The sequence below is a fragment of the Mustela nigripes genome, chromosome 3 (assembly GCF_022355385.1).
Source record: "Mustela nigripes isolate SB6536 chromosome 3, MUSNIG.SB6536, whole genome shotgun sequence".
NCBI lineage: Eukaryota > Metazoa > Chordata > Mammalia > Carnivora > Mustelidae > Mustela > Mustela nigripes.
In genome coordinates this window covers 136881133-136898802 of record NC_081559.1, presented here as the reverse complement: position 1 = coordinate 136898802, position 17670 = coordinate 136881133, and the positions used below count along the sequence as shown (strand labels likewise).

The following is a 17670-nucleotide window of genomic DNA, read 5'->3' as shown; positions in this document are numbered from 1 at the left end:
TCCTGGGATCAAGCCCCACGTCGGGCTCCCAGCTCAGCAGGGAGTCTGCTTCTGCCTCTCCCCCTGCTCTCTCTCTCTCTCTCTGTCTCTCTCAAATGAATAAATGAAAAAGGTCTTTAAAATAAAAGAAGAAATAAAATTTCTGAATAGATCTGTAACAAGAGACTGAATTAGTAGTCAAAATATTTTTGAGAGAGAAAAGCCAATGAATTCACTGATGAATTCTGTTAAACATTTAAAGAATAATTAACAATAATCCTTCACAAACTCTCAAAACATAGAAGAGGAGAGAATACTTCCTAACTCATTCTGTGATGCCAGTATTATCCTGATACCAAAACCAGAAAGTATAACAAAGAAAAATATCTCTTATGAATACACAAATATCCTTAGTAAAATACAGCAAACCAAATCCAGCAACATATAAAAAAGGATAATGCATCATGACCAACTTGGATTTATTCCAACAATGTAAGGTTGGCTTAATATCCCAAGGTCAGTTAATGTAATATATAAATTTTCAATAGAATAAAGGATAAAACCACCAATCATCTCGATAGCTGCAGAAAGAGCATTTTGCAAAATCAACACTACTTCAGGATGAAACATTAGACAAACTAGGAATAGATATGCCCTTCCTTTTTTCCCAAGTTTTTATTTAAACCTCAGTTTACATACAGTGTAATATTAGTTTCAGGTATAGAATTCAGTGATTCATCACTTACACACACCACCCAGTGCTTGTCACAAGTGTTTCTCAATAACCATCACCCATTTAACCCATCCTTCTGCCTTTCTCCTCTCCAGCAACCCTAGGTTTGTTCTGTATAATTGAGAGTCTGTTTTCGGGTTTCCCTCTCTCTCTTTTTTTCCCCCTATGTCCATCTGTTTTGCTTCTTAAATTTCACATATGAATTCAATAGGGGAAAGAACTGTTTTTTTCAACAAATGATGCTGGGATAAGTGGATATCCACATGAAGAAGAAGAAGAAGAAAAAGAAGAGGAGGGGGAGGAAGAAGAAGAAAGAAGAAGGAGAAGAAGAAGGAGAAGAAGAGGAAGAAGGAGGAGGAGGAGAGGAGGAAGAAGAAGAAGAAAAGGAAGAGGAAGAAGAAGAAGTAGCAGTAGTAGTTAAATCCTTACCTCACACCACACACAAAAATAACTGAAAATCAACCATGTAAAATCTAAAACTATAAAACTCTTCAGATAAAATCCAGAGGTAAATCTTTGTAACCACAGATTAGACAAACATTTCTTAGACATGATACTCAAAGCCTCACAAAGAAAAAAAAGATAACTAGACTTTGTCAAAGTTAGAAACTCTTGTGCTTTAAAGGATACTATCGCATGAAAAAACAACCCACAGAATTGGAGAAAATATTTCCAAATCATATATTTATCCAAAATAAATAAAGTAAACTTATAATTCAGTAAGAAGACCAACAATCCGATTTAAAAATGGACAAGGAACTCAAACAGTTATTTCTCCAAAGAAGACACATGGATGGCCAACAAGTACATAAGAAGATGCTGAACATCACTAGTCATTAGGGAAATGCAAATCAAAACCACAATGAGACATCACTTCACAACCACTAGGATGAATATAATCAAAACAAAAACCAGTAAAATGTATTGGTGAGGATGAGAAATTGGAAACTTTCTCTATTGCTTCTGTAAATATAAAATGGTATAGCTGCTTTGGAATACAATATGATAGATTCTCAAAAAGTTAAATATAGACTTACTGTATGACTCAGCATTTCCACTCTGCAATATATACCCAAGACACTTGAAACCATGTTCATACAAAACCTTCTACACAAACATTCATAGGATCATTATTCCTAATAGCCAAAAAATGGAAACAAACCAAATGTCCATCCATTGATGAATGGATGAACAAAGTTTGGTATGTAAAGACAATGGAATATTATCTAGCCATATAAAAATGAAATACTATTATATGTTAAATATGGATAAACCTTGAAAAACATCATACTTAGTGAAATAAACCAGGCCACAAATATGTGTGGTTTATAATTTGCATGGCTTATAAATGCAATTAGATGATTCCATTTATGTAATAATGTCAAGAATAGGCAAATAAACAGAGACAGAAAGATTAGTGACTTCCAGAATGTAGGGAGTGACTTCTAATTGTTCCAGGATTTCATTTAGGGATGATAAAAATGGCTGGTAAATACATAATGGTAATGTTTGCACAACTTTGTGAATGTACTAAAAATCATGGAATTGGACATTTGTAAAGACTGAATTTTGTGGTATGAGAATTATAATTCTATTAAAAGAAAATATTCAGTGGTTATAATCATCCAAGCAATGTGAGAAAAATTTCCAATTAAAATTTATATTTTTCAACCAAGTTGCCTAATATTAAAAGCAAATATCAAGTCAATGTGTTGATATTTTATAGTTACTTGGAACATTTTCCTCCCTGGCTAGACTAATTTTTCCATGACATCTAAAGTAAGGACTAAATTTCAGGAACTATGAGATTCACTATTTCTTCATAATTTAAATATTCCAAATTTAAGCACAGAGTGTCTAGCATATTATTCTGCTTACTAAATTTTCTAGGATTAGCATTCTTTATCCAAAAGCAGTTTATGCAATGTAGGCTAGCAGGCTAGAGATAGAGGGAAGAAGTGGAGTTCAAGTCTGAAGGCAATCTCCTGGCAGAACTCACTATTCCTCTGGTAAGGTCAGTCTTTTTCTATTAAGATAGTCATCGGATTGATAAATCCTACTCACAATACAGAGAATAATCTGTTTTAAGGAAAATCTACTTATTTAAATGCTAAGCTCACCTAAAAAAAAACCGAACAAAACAAAACAAAACAAAACAAAAACTTTCACAAAGACATCTAAAACAATGTTTGACTAAATATCTGCATATTGTGGCACAGCCAAGCTGACATATAAAATTTCATCGTCATGGGCATAATATGATAAGAGTGCTAGGCTCCTGTTCTGGAATTCTGAGTTCCCCTTCAACTATCTCTGTTATTCTCAGAAGGGACTTCACCTCTCTAAACCTCAACACCTTTATTGTAAAATGTGAGGAGATATTGAAATTATGTATGCAGAATAATAAGAGTTGTGGGGGGCCAATCTGACCTACCCCATCTTCCCCCCCCTTAAACTGTATATCACATGCCAGTGAGATTTTTTTCGCATTGTACTCTGTCATTGACACCCTCAAGACTTGTGCAACAGAGTGTTACTGCATTTTTGTAAATCCTTCCCTCTTCACTCAACCCCAAAGGAAAAAAATTATAAGTATACCTTCATTTTGTCTCTCTCTTGCATACCATGCGTCTCCAACTATAGAACCTTCATCTAAATGTCTATAAGTATCTACCCTAAACACCATGTTCCTAAATTGCCTCACTACCTCATCAAAACCTAATGAACCTATTAATGGTTGATTCTTGCAAGTTCTTGTTACAAAGGATGTAAACAGGCAATCTTGTTATCAAGATTCAATTATTTCTACTGAAAACCACTATGTATCAACTACTATGTAGATTACTTCACAGTTGTTAATGGGTATAAATGCTCATAAGCCAACCTCATTAAGGCTCCTTACACTCCCTTGAAATCATTTTCCTTACACTTAGAGCTTTCTTATGGTCTCTAAAATGGTTACTTCTCACATTACTCACTTTTGTTCATCTGGATACCTCATGCCTTCTCATCTATTTGAAGTTAATAACCTGAATTTATACTCTACTGAGAAGATGGAGACCATCAGGAAATAACCTCTTAAATTTCCCGTTACTAACTTCTACTGATCTACTGTCGCACCCCACATTATTTTTTTACAAAATTTTTATTTATTTATTAATGAGAGACAAAGAAAGAGAGAGAAGCAGAGGCAGAGGAAGAAGCAGGCTCCTTGCTGAGGAGGGAGCCCAATGTAGGACTTGATCCCCAAACCCCCGGGAACATGACCTGAGCTGAAGGCAGATGGTTAACTATCTGAGCCACCCAGGCATGCCCCACCAAATGATTTTTTAAAAAGATTCATTTATTTGAGAGAGAGAGAGAGAGAGCATGTGCGTGGAGTAGTGGGGCAGAAGGAGAACGGGGGACAGTTCCAAGCAGACCCTGCACTGAGCATGGAGCCCCATGGAGTGTTTGATCGCATAACCCCAAGATCATGACCCAAGGTGAAGCCCAACTGACTGCACCACCCAGGTGCCCCACATCCCACATTATTTTCAACTCATTTTAGGCAGAGGGGCATATTTCTTGTTTTTCAAAGCCAACCTCTGCCCCCATTCTTTCCACCTCCTCTGGGAACTTGGCCCATCACCATTCCCTTCTGTTTCTCATATTGTTTTAGTATCTGTAATTTCTTCCTCAAAATACAACCATACTTAAGCAACTCTCATCCTTAAAAACAAAAGGAAAATAGTTTCCACCTAAGATGTAACTCCAAAAGCTTCCACTTGTAGCCAAAATAGTTAAGACTCACCCTTCCACTGGAAACAACCACAAAACAACAAAAGCACAAGAAATAGAGGTTCTCGAAACATTGGTACAAGGTGGTGAAGGTCAGTGGACCCCAAGAGATGGGAAACAAATAAACCAAGCCCTAAAATTGTGATGGTTGCCCCAGCTATTGCCATGATGGAGGGCTAGAGGCTGAGGAGCAGAAAGGGAGAATCCAGGCAGAGTCCCTGAATGAAGACAGAACTGGGATTGCAGAGAACAAGGCAGCTGAATTTACAGAACAGAGTACCAGGAAGAAGGGGTCCATGCACCTGGGTGGCTCAGTAGGTTAAACAACTGCCTTCGGCTCAGGTCATGATCCCCGGGTCCTGGGATCAGGTCCCACATTGGGCTCCCTGTTTAGCAGGGAGTCTGCTTCTCCCTCTACCCTTCCCCCCTGCTTGTGATCTCTCTCTCCCTTACTCTCTCTCAAGTAAATAAATAAAATTTTGAAAGAAAGAAAAGAAAAGAAGGAAGGAAGGAAGGAAGGAAGGGAGGAAGGGGTCACCCAGGGAGAGAATTTCGAGACCTGCAGAGGGTACCCCTGGAGGAGTCAGCTGATCGGCAAGAGCATATGAAGAAACAACCAGAGGCTGAAGGAAGAACCACCAAAAAAGATTAAAGGGAGAAGTGCCAGGTACACACATAGGGCCAGGAACAAGACCTGCTCCAGCTGGACTGGAAAATATCAAGATTCACAGGGCATTGGGTTGAGTGCTCATAAAATTCCTGCCCCAGTAGGGGGAGTGATTAGCCCTAGGATGAGCACTGCTCTGCTTCCTTTTACCGGTCTCAAAAGAAAGCCCAAAAAGGATTACACCATTTCCAAGTTAATTTAACTGAATCCCAGAACAAAGATGGACAGTCTTCATGGGAATACAAAGATATCCAGCACCCAACAGGGAAATGGACAATGTCTGGCATCCAAACTAAAGTTACCAGGCATGTGAAGAAGCAGAAAAGTGTGACCCATAATTAAGACACAAAAACAACTGAAAATGACCTAGTCAGAGAGCCAACATGCTGGTTGGGCCTGCTTCCCTTTGCCTCCTTAGAGGCTGCACCCACCAAGATGGAACCGTGCTCCAGCAACCTAATTTAAGTAGAGACCCAGGATAGTCTCCTGCCTCACATGGCACAGTTATTTTCCTCTTATCTGCAGAGGTACTCAGCTCTGGGATGCTCCTGCCTGGAGGAGACTCCGAAAAACTGCTGGGAGCTTCAACGCCAATCAACATTCCAGTTTCTGTTCCAGTCCTGGCCCACACAGGTGTTGATTGGTCTTGCTTTTGAACATGGCTATGTCTTTCTAGTCTTCTACTTTTTGTATCTTTTAAAAAATATTTTATTTATTTTTTTGTCAGAGCACAAGCAGAGGGAGCAGCAGACTCCTCACTGGGCAGAAAGTCCGATGTGGGACTCAATCCCAGGACTCTGGGATCATGACCCGAGCTGAGGGCAGACACCTAACCGACTGAACTACCCACGCATCCCTATGTTTTATGTCTTAACTCTTACGACTAGGAGTTTGGAGCACAAGGGAAACTTCGAAATGTGATCTTACCATACCATCTCAACTAGGAATCCCCATCCATTCTGTCCTGAAACTCCTCCCCTGCTTTTCAGCGACGTTATTTTCTTTTGCTTTTCTTCTCACTTCTCGGATTACCATCCTTCTTTCTGTGAATCCTCCTTCTCTGTTCACCCATTCAACTTTAAAGGGCTCCATTCTCTCCTTAGTCTATGATAAAAAGTTTAATCTGAGGTTTCAAAGGTCTGTGATCCCCTGAAAGTTTATAAAAATTCCGAGTTTTTTTTTTCAATCGGGAATAAAAGTTACAAATGGTATTTAAAGCTAGATGGCATTTTTATAAGAAGAAATCTTGTGGCTGGGATGTTTATAATAAATCAAATTCTTCAGTTATTTAGAATTAACCCTGGGGTTGTGGCAAGTATAATATATGAAAAGTAGATAGATGCATAAGGAAAACAGGAAATATTACTTAGAAGTTCACTCAGTTAATGAGAAATGTAATTGGCTTTCTGCAAGTGTTGATAGTAGGGTAAAGTACATAGGAATAAACTGAGTTGGTTAGATGAAGTGTGCCCCTCCCATAAATTATGGGTGAAAGTTAAACTGTGTTCACGTGTTTGTGGAGGTTCTCAACCATCACATGTTTAGGTAGTGCCCTTCCAAAGCTGCTTGACATTGGGGATGTCCAGATGAACAAGATGGTCTCTGCCTCCACCGGGTTTACAGTTTAGCCTTTCATTCTCCTTTTAATTCTGTCTTCCCTAAAGGAAGTTGCCTGAATGTAGCAATCTAGGAAGGAATGGGGGCAGGGTGATGAAACAAGGCAGGAGGGTACCTGACATGGTTCTCTTTTCAACATCTTTAGGGAGTGCTGCTTGAGAATCAAACCTAAAGAAGAATGTAGCAGGGTGGGTTTTTCCCCTGCAAGCTAATTGGCTCATTATCCTTGCTAATTGGGCAGAGCAGCACAAATAAGCCAATGTTGGTGTGGGGGATGGTGGGGAGAGATTAAGAAAAAGAGGGCACATTTCCTAAAACACCTCCCTGTTCTCTGATCATCTATGAGAGCCTATTTTAGAATTGGAGGTCAGAGGGGCTTGGGGCTTAGGGAAACAGAGTTTGTATGTAAATAAGCGAGGCCCCTCTTTTACGGAAGAGTTGATTAAGTTAAGGGTCTGGTTGACAAAGTGTACAGAATCCCTGCTCTCTGACACCACAAGTATCTATTACATGAGAACTTCCTTCTGGCGCCAGGAGGCATTTCGTTTTCACTTGGGTGTTCTACAAGGGATGAGGCACTAGGAGCGGTGATGGGAGTGGAAGGTGGGAGGGTTACTAAAATGAAAGCAGCTCTGAGTAGGGCAATGACTCTATTGGGATAGGGTGTACAAAAAAAATGGGAGGCTAGGAGAGAACATGGAAACAATATATGTGCTGCCCGAGAGAACGAGGATGGGGAAAAGAACATAATAACTAACCTTGAATAATGTTATGCCATTTCCAGGGGTGCCTGAACACTGGGCAGTCTCTGCGAGGTGGGCTATACGGGGAGAAACAGCTCCGATAAGGTGAGCAAGCAGCCCAAGGCCACTCCGCTGATGGATGCAGAATCTTCTAATGTCCACAGCGAAGAGGGGCTCTTTCCAGTACAAGCCACATGGCAGGATGTTATTCTCTCCTAGGCGAACTCCACAATTAACAAGGCTTGGGACCACATACTGGAGACCGGAGCTGTGTGCTACACTTCAAGGGATGTTTTGGTAATGGAATATTTTCACACTTCCAATGAACCGCCAATAAACGCTAAAAGAAAAATCTGGCGCAGACGTTTCTTAGCTTCTGCTTAAAAGTGAACGGCTATCTCAAGGGATTTTTTTTTTTTTTTTTTTTTTTTTTTTAACTAGTTTGCCCTTCAGAATGTTCCAAACCAGTGAGGCCCAGGGAATCTGCAAATAGGCCTCCTCCTTTGGAGGCCTTCATCACAGGGCTTTTTCTCCGGGAGCTGGTGTGCTTTAACTCTGCCAATGGAGTAGCCAAAGTCCTTTGCAGGAGATACACAGCGTTCCATTGGCAGAAGAGTATACTTCGGTATCGGCTACCTAGAAACCACAGATACTGCTTTAAAAACAAAACAAAACAAAACTTTTCCCAAACCCCCTTGCATTTTTACTTATCAAAACAATCCATGAGGATTTTTTTTTTCTTCCCTCCTGACTGGCAGAGAAAATCTGGCCTCTGAATCTTATCACTTCCCCCGCCCCCTTTTTTCATTCTTAACCCAGACTTTTCAACCCTGAGCGTCCACAAACCGGATGTGTCCAGGCCGTGGCCTCTCTACACGCTAAGGTCTCCTGGAGCTCCAACGAGGCAAAACGCTTGCCGCAACTTTTGGATAAATAAACCAGCAGTGGAGGACTGGTCGTGTGGAGGGTAACAGAGAACTACTGCCATCCATTCCGAGTGTTCCCACAGGCGCCGACCGCGGAGCCGGCCGCGTCCAACTGCCAGGGGCTCCTTTCCTTCCAGGGTTGGGAGTGTGGGGACATCCTGGACGACCCGGGACAAAGGCTGCGGAGGCCCTGGAGCTGGGCCCCTGGCTTCGTGCAAGAGAAGAAAGGCAGGCCAGGGCCTGGCGTAAGGGTGACCTCCCCTGCCTCCAAGTGACACCACCCCCCCGCCACGTGACCCACATGCCACGTGATCTGCCCAGCATGTGACTCGCGCACGCTATTACCTGATCCTTCGCCTCCCGGGTCTAGGCGTCCTTCTCCTTAAGTTCTGCTGGTTCGAGGGACTGATGAACTAGGCCATGCAGCTCAGGGTGACGTCCCCAGGGTGAGGAATCAAATCAACGCTTCTCCAGGGCTAAGGCTTCCGTTACAAAGAGGGGCAGAAATCCCAACCAGAAGCGTTTCTCAGCGTGTTCTAGGGTTGGGTGGGTGAGCCGAGGTTGAGTACACGCGGCGAGGTGCCGGGAAGATGGGAGAAGGTACCTGCTGTCACCTGTGCTCCCCACTTTACCATGCTCTTTCCCTCAGAGTGTGTCTTCTGAGGGGAGTTGGTCTCACTGACACGGGCCACGGCAAACAGTAGACAGTATATAGTTGCAAAATGAATCCCTACAGTTTCCAAAAGAAAATAATGTGATCTACACAGGTAATTCCAAATTTTTTAGTAGCTGCATTATAAAAACAGAAAGAAATGGCTGAAATTAGTTTTAATAACATTTCTTTTAACCCAGTATAGCCGAAATGCTATCATTTTTTTGATACGATTTTAAAAACCTATCTCATTTTACTAATGAGATATTTGATATTCTCTTATTCACACTGTCTCCAATATCTGGTGCATATTTTATACTGCTGTACATCACTAGCCACATTTCAAGTTCTTGTAGCTTTATGTGGCTAGTGGGTCCCACCTTGGCCAGCTGGACACGCTTTATTTTTCTACATCAAAGGTATGGACAGTTTCTTCAGCCAACCAGATAGTTCAGGGTATCAGGAAGCTTTAGTTAGCTACCACCAGGAAAGTCACATGGGGAGGGCTCTATCTGTTCAAATGCATTCCCACAATAACCATATCTTAAGCATTTACTTAGTAATGTTTTGGCTTGGTATTCACAGAAGGTGGATGAAACCCCTGCTCTTCCTAAACCCTAAACCCACCTGACCTACCCAGCTTCAGACTTCCTCAATTAGTACTTACAGCAGAGTCTGAAGGGGCAGTAGCCAGAAATGGCTTACTTTCCATGGTCTGTAATTATTAGCCCACCTCATTCTTTTTTTTTTTTCTTTTTTTAGAAATTCTGAATTGTGGGTATTTTTAATATTATAAAATATTTCAAATATTTAAATATTGCATTTTTAAATATTTTATCATATTAAGTGCCTTTTCTGTGTTACATCTGAGTGTGCTTTCACAGATGCTGCAATCTCATTTAATCTTTTCATTAGCCCTGATTTTGGAATTTTATCCCACTTTTCAAATAGGGAAAGTGAGGATTGGAGAAGTGCTCTGACTTTATAGTAAGAGAACTTGGAGAAAGAAAAGGTTTCTAATGCAGGCCTATCCATTTTCGCTCAGTGAGGTCTCTTATAAGACCTTTGGGAAATGTCAGGCAATGGGCTTATGTCCTTCAAACTGTAGACGTGTGCAGTTAAGGCAAATGAAGCATCCTGGTTGCCATCCAAAACCCAGAACAAGTCCTGCGGCACAAATCTGGGTCAGTTCCCAATCTGATACTTAGCTGTGTGATGTTGGGAGAAACAATTCACAGTAATAAAAATAATTGGCATTTATCAATCTTCTTCTACGTATGGGGCTCTGGCCCAAGCAATTGCTTATATACATACATCTTGTTCCTTAAGAGGCAGATAACTCATTTTATAGATTAGGAATCTGGGCCTCAGAAAAAGTAAATTGCCAAAGGTCATACAGCCAATAAGCAGGAAGACCAGGATTGCAAGACATTATTAAATGTATTAATGTTTATTTTGTAGTGTAACTTTAAGCCCACCCACTCCCTACTGCATACTTAAAAAGCACATCTTAAAGAACTTCAAGGCCATTAATGGATACCATAAACAACTGTATATTCATGCTACAAATCTAAAAGCTTGCAATGCGTGGACAGATAGGAATTGTTTTCAATATGCTTTAAAAAAATACAAAACTAAAACCTTTCTTATTCATTTGCAATGTATGGTAACTTGCCAAAACAATTCAAACAGCCAAGCTCTCAGAAGAGATAAGTATACTTGTACAGTTCAGCTCATGGGCTGTTGCATTGAGAGAGAAGGAAAAGTAAAAGCATGTTCAAAGTGTAAAGAGGTGACAAATGTCAGATATTGCAAACATGTTTAAAGCAAACTACAGTTATATACTAATATGAAATGTATTTGATGATATACTAATCTTTGTCGGGAGTCTGCACCTTGAAAAAAGAGTAAAAGAATGAAAATATAACTAAAAAGAAAGGAAAGAAAAGATAAAAGAAAATAATGAAGAGACCTGTCTTTCCTGAAGGAGAACAGAGGGAGGGAGGGGAAAAAGAAGAGAGATACAGAGGAAGGAAAAAGAATGGAAAGAAGGAAAAATAGAGCATCCAAAGAAAAGAACATAAAAGAAAAAGAGAAGGAAAAGGCTATGAAAAAGAAATAAGCATGAACTGTTGGGGTCAGTCAGTTCCTTAAGAAAAAGAAACTGGCCATGACCTGATTAGCGTTGAGGCTGGGTTTAGGTTTTTTGTGACTGTTTAGAGAAAATCTAGCACTTTCCCCACCATTAATCTTTTCTAAAGAAAGACTTTGTTCTGCACCTGTATAAACAATCCAGATTTTTAAAACCTATATGCCTGCCTCTAATGTGTGAGACTATGTATTTATACTGATAGATTCAAGTCATCAATAGGTGATGCAGAAAGCTAGCCTGAGATCTCCTTTTTACATCTTTCTGCTCCCCCTTCTCATTTTTGTCTTCCCTCCTTCTCCTGGTGCACCTAAAGTCAAGTTCAAGTTCAAGCACTCCTATAAAGAACTCCATACTCAGTCCTATACTCCCTGCCTTTTCCCATCCCAGAGAGAACCGAAAATGAGGGGTATTTTTACTCAAGTGATCCCAAAAGGAGCCCCTCCCCCATCTCTCAACAAAATGACAAAATACACAGGGAGAAAACCTCTGCAAATGAGGGTGACCGGGAAGGGGTATGTGAAACATCCCCCATGAGGGCGGGCTGGCCTGGGAGACTAAGGTGGAACGCTGCCTGAGTGATGAAGTCAGCCGGGGCCAGCCACCTGTTGTGGCACTTCAAGCAGGAAGCTGGGAGCATTTGTTCGGCTGAGGAGCTAGTGGAGGGAAGCTGGCCCCATCGCTTCTGCTCATTCTGTCCTGGGCTGACTGCACATTTGTTTCCTTGCACTTTGCTGGGTTTGGGAACTTACGAGCTTTAGGGGAAGGACAAGTAAACCCATTAGCCGGGTGTGAAGATTCAGTTTCCTCATTGTAAAACAGAGGGATTATACCCCAACCTCATAGCGGTTGATTATTTTGTTGTTTTCTTTTAATTCCTCACTGGGCAGTCATAAGGTGCCTGGCCCCATGCCTGGCACATAGCAGGCACTCAGTAGCCGGCCAGTGGTGTCTGCCTCCAACATGAAGTACCATCCCTCCATGAGGTACTGCAAAGATCCTCTGAGTTAGAATGAGACCGCAGTTTCCTTTTGTTTCCTTTGGGGCTGAGGGGAGAGGGCTTATTTTTGGCTGACATAGGACACCTTAGTTCTGGATGCTGTTTTGTCATTTTTATTTTAGAAGATTCTGCTGAGTTAGCATTCTGCATCCTGGAGTGTGCTCTTCAACACACAATCTAAAATAGTAATTAATTCCCTAGACTATAACTCAAAGAATTGGGGCAAGATCCTCTATCTAATGCATTGTGCTATTAAAAACAAAATCAAGCATGAAATTCCCAAGACATTGGTAAACAGCAAATATAACAGCTTGGATGTGTGTCGTGGGAGGCGTGTCGCATGGAGGAGCCAGGGATGCTAAACGTGGAATTCAAGTCCATATTCTACTTACCAGCCTGAGTATTTGGGGTCCTTTACTTAAATACCTATCTCTGCGTTTTAGCTTGAAGTTCTGCAAAGTGGAGGTAACATTTAAATCACAGATGTTGTTTGAAAATGGAACGAGCCAATGTAGTAAAACTTGTTTTATAAATCATAAAGCCATATTATAGGGAAAAGAGGAAGAGGAAAATGGGAGGTTCGTTAATTGTGGCGGGTTGCTCGGTGTCATTTGCTTGTTTTGCTTTTACGCTTTTGTCGGGCAATCCTTGTGTAGGCCGTCATACATTACGTGTTTTGAACTTGGGAAATAGAGTTCCGCTGAAAAGATGGGGAGAGAAGCAGAGGTCGAGATCCGGGGGTTTCTAAGTGTCTGGCAATCTTCACTCTAGCTAAGACTAGTTGGGGGTGGAAGTAGAGTGGGAACGAACAAGGTCCCCTCCTTCACTCTCCCGACGCACGCTCATCATCTCTCACTGACAATCTGAGGGTCCGACAGACCTGGGGCCCCAAACCTCAGTGGGGAGAGACTTCCCCTTCCCCGCCCCCACCAACAGATCCCGAGCGCAGAAAAGCGGTCCCCACCCCTTCCACGCCCCCGCCCCACCTCTTGCCCCCCTTTCCAACTCCCTCTGCTTGGCCCGGGTGGTTTGTTCCGAGGAGTACAAATAAATAGCCCTGTCAAAAGGCGCAGCTCGCGGCAGAGCGCGCAGAGCCTGAGCGGGGGCGCCCACTTCTCCGCTGCGCTCTCCTAGGTCAGCGGCAGGGCTCGCTCCCGCGGCCCCGGGCTTCCTACCCAGGGTCTCGAGTCTTCCTCGGAGTTCGGCCCGGCCCTCGCCTCCGCCAGAGGGAGCGGAAGGCCGAGACCATTAGGTCGGCCTGGGGGCGGAAGGCGGGCGCGCGTGGGCGCGGGGGACGCAGTGATGTCCACCGGCTCGGTGAGCGACCCCGAGGAGATGGAGCTGCGGGGGCTGCAGCGGGGGTACCCGGTCCCCGCCTCCAAGAGGCCGTCCCTTCGCGGCGCCGAGGGCAGCTACATCTCTCCCAGTGACAACTCGTCGGCCGAGGAGGAAGACCCCGATGGCGAGGAAGAGCGGTGTGTCCTGGGCGCGGCCGGCGGCGCGGAAGGCTGCAAGAGGAAGCGGCCGCGTGTGGCTGGGGGCGGCGGCGGCAAGAAGCCCCTCCCGCCCAAGGGCTCGGCCGCCGACTGCAAGCAGTCGCAGCGGAACGCAGCCAACGCCCGCGAGCGCGCCCGGATGCGCGTGCTGAGCAAAGCCTTCTCCAGGCTCAAGACCAGCCTGCCTTGGGTGCCCCCCGACACTAAGCTTTCGAAGCTGGATACGCTCCGGCTGGCTTCCAGTTACATCGCGCACCTGCGGCAGCTGCTGCAGGAGGACCGCTACGAGAACGGCTACGTGCACCCGGTGAACCTGGTAGGGGCACCCGCGCGAGGCCGGGGGCGAGAGGCCGGGATATGCTCGGGGAGCTCCCGGGCACCAGGCACAGTCAGCCGGCGGGGGAGGAACCTGTAAGGGGGGTCTGGAATGGGTGGTGAGGAGTCCAGTTAATTTTCTTAAAACCAGGGGAAGGGCCAAGCCACTTTCTCGAAGAACCTTCCACCCTTCGGTGTTTTCTTCATTCTGATCATTGTACCTGGTACTTTGCCCCGTGGCATCTCTTGGCTAATATCCCACGTCCGGGGTGAGTCTGGGTTCCATCTACATCCACTACCCGGTTGCAGATCAAATGGCAGATCTCTCTCGCCCAGCTTTTTCAGCTGAGTCTGACCGGTTCGATTTAACAAGCCCTATTTTCTGAAGGGAAGGAGGAAAGGCCCGAGCTCTATTTAAAAGCCTTTGGATTTTTAAAAAGGTTCTTGCAGAATATGAAAAGTTTCCCCAAAAGGGATTTGTCTGGAAAGTCCCTCTCCGACCTGCCAACTTTCCCGGCTGGAGAAAGAACCTATTCCAGTTCCTACTCGGAATGGAAGGCTGAGTGTGTGTGTGTGTGTGTGTGTGTGTGTGTTGGGGGGAAGGGAGTTAAACAGACAAAATCCCAAACGCATGCAAGTTTCACTGAATCCTGTGGGCAAAGACCAGAAGGAAGCATGGACAGACGTCTCATGTCTCACACAATCAAAATTCAGAAAAATTAAAATCCTAATTTAGAGGGAGGACACCGAAATTCTCAGAACACTGATAAAATCTGAGCTACTAAAAGCCAGGGATATTCCAGGGGTCACTTAGGAGAACGGTTTCGGTTTGAGACAGTACTTTCTCCTTCAGTATCTGACGCTCTTTTGGATTTTACAGACATGGCCATTCGTGGTGTCAGGACGACCCGACTCGGACACCAAAGAAGTTTCGGCAGCCAACAGATTATGTGGGACCACCGCTTAGATCGAACACAGTTGCTGGGATTATTGTTGAAGCGTCTGTGTTTGGGGGCGGAGAGAAAGGAGCGTGAGAACCACCACCCCCCGCTCCCGCCAGGGAATGCGGGGAAAGTTCCATCGGATTCTCCTAAATTCTCCTAGATAGCTCCCCACCCGAACTGTGAACACGACACATGGCGGGTGTCGGGATCAGTGCCCGAAGGGTTGGCCGCGCGGCTGTCATCGCAGGACGCTGAGGGCTGCGGCTGCTGCGGATCCCCGGGAGGACAGTTTGCCTCTCCAAAGAGCTTCCTTCTGTCAGTACAGCGCGGAACCAGATCCAACCTCGGACTTTAGCAGTAGACTAACCCGGCGCCAAACCGCCTAGGAGTTAGTTTCCCGACGGAGCCAGATCTCTGTCTTTGACCGCAGGGCTCTGCACAGCACAGGCGCGTGCTAGGCTAGGCGATGCTTACTTAGAACCTGCTCAGGAGGATTGGCTTTAAAGACAGCAGTGTTCGCGGGAGACCAACATCGGGGCGTGTTTTTAAATTGCAAAGACGGGAGAGTGGCGTACTTGGGCCAGGTTTGTACCCCCACAGGGCAGCAGCCTCCTAGATGAAGGGGCTGCCCTCTGCACAGGGAGAGATGGAGGCACGCTTTCAGGGACCACCCGGCCGGGGTTTGCCGGGAGCGCTCTGGGCGGTTCTGCCTCCTCGTGGCGGTCAAGGCCTTCTCTCCCCGCAGGCTCCCGCCCCTTCCTAGCCGGGCTTCTGTCTGTGCTCTTACCACCTCCCGGTCTAGACTTGAGCCTCCCACCCCCGCGTCCCCCCCTCAACCAAGCTCGGGTCTTCTTGGGGCCTCCGTCCACTTCTTCCTCCACACCTCTTTGCAGCACCCCTCCTCCGGCTCCCGACCACCCCCAGCCGGCCTCCCCTACCCAAGCTCTGGTGGCCTCCTCCTGCAGCACAGCCTCCCCGTGCCCACGTTCTTCCTTGCTGGAGGAGTGCGCTGGGTGGTCCCTGAGCCGGTTGGGTACCTAAGGACCCGGCTCAGGGGACACGCGCCCCTGTCCCGAGGCTTCTCTATCACAATACTAGCAAATGTAAATAAATTTATTTTTGTATGAATAAAAAAAGGCATTGTGAAATCTGAGTGGCCCTGGGCGCTGTCCGAATGTGGTCTTTGTTGCCCTTTACCTAGTTTGGTACGGAAGTTCATTTAGAGGCGCCTTCTTGGCCCCAGACTGGGATTGGTTCTTTCTCGGCCGAACGGAGCTGATCCCATTGGGATCACTGTATTTCCAAATGTAACTCTCATTACTTTCTATTCTTCTGATTCTTCTGGAGGCCAGGGTTCCTGGAAGGCAAGAACCCAAGGCTTAGTGTGCCTGAAGAGTCTTTTGGGGCCGAGGCCACGTTGAGATGTATATGCTCACTCTACAAAGTAATATAGGTGCGTGTCTTACATTTACACACACACACACACACACACACACACACACACGATGCTTTCTCTCACATAAAGCACACTCCAGACCTTACAATTCCAAGTTTTTCAGGAACCCCTACAGCCCACATACCGTTTTGGGGGTGACTCTCAGGTCTAATAGGCAGAATAAAATTATAATACAAGCGGCAAGTTGTGTTTCAGTTGAGCTTTTTGTTGTTGTTGTTTTTCAAATAATGTTTATATAGCGTTTTTAACTTACACCACCTCATTTTCCTTGTTGTTTTCTTCCATTTTCACTGTAATTTTCTTGGGAAGTAATAACCTGGGAAATCATCATATGGTTTTTTAAAAATGCCTGTCTTTTTTTAAAAGCTGCATTCCATGTGTAGAACATTTAGAAAATTTGTGAAAGTGTGAAGGATAAAACTACCTAAACATCTGCCCAATTTGGGGTGTGTTCGTTATTTTATAAAATCAAAAGGCAGTTTTTCTTGACCAGAAAGAGAAAATACAGCTGGAGTTTGGGAGGTGAGAGGGAGGTGGGGGGTGGGGGGAGCGTGATTTCCTGTTTTGAACTAAACTAAACCAAAACTCTGGAGAACTGCTTTCTGAGACCATTTTCTTAGACTTTCTTCATAGGAGGAAGGATCTGGCCCTTGGGATCTAATCTTCATGAGCAGAAGTGGGCTCAGTGCTAAGCTACTTGGTTTTTGTGGCATCAGAGTCTCCCTGGTAAAAACAAACTTGGGGGTAACTAGTGACAGGAAACCCTAGTGTGTTGGTTTAAAGGCACTTAGCTCCCCTAGTAAGTTCTGGGTGGCCGGCTTATTGGGGGTGAGTTGTCTCCTGGAGGTCAGCTCTCAGACGATGTCTTTGCCAAAGCTTCCATCAAATGTGATCTTTTTCAAGGGAAGGATGCAGCGTAGTATGTTATTAAGGTGAACCGAATGTCTACAGAACCCCACCTGAAAGTGAATCTCTGCTGCCCACAGGCTAGTGGCCATGTGCAACCCCTTTCAGCCTCAGTTTTAGTATCTACAAAATGGGAGTAGTAATAGTTCCTCCCTGGGAAAATTGCCATCAGGCTAAATGTGATAATATTTAAGCAACCCTTCTGGTAGGCAATAAGTAGCACCCTAAATGTTGACTCCTATAAAATGGGAGAGACATGCTTTGATGACAGGGGCACTTTATGCAAGTGAGGTGTTTCAGGAATCCA

The 17670-nt window shown here is 44.5% G+C and overlaps 1 protein-coding gene across 1 annotated transcript; it reads left to right on the top strand.

Annotated features, from left to right (window-relative positions):
• Positions 1–13297: 13297 nt before the first annotated feature.
• Positions 13298–16892, top strand: MSC (musculin). Its single transcript, XM_059392878.1, has 2 exons — positions 13298–14058; positions 14938–16892. Exons 1-2 carry the CDS (start codon positions 13549–13551, stop codon positions 15022–15024), a joined length of 597 nt encoding a protein of 198 aa, XP_059248861.1. The 5' UTR covers positions 13298–13548; the 3' UTR covers positions 15025–16892.
• Positions 16893–17670: the final 778 nt, after the last annotated feature.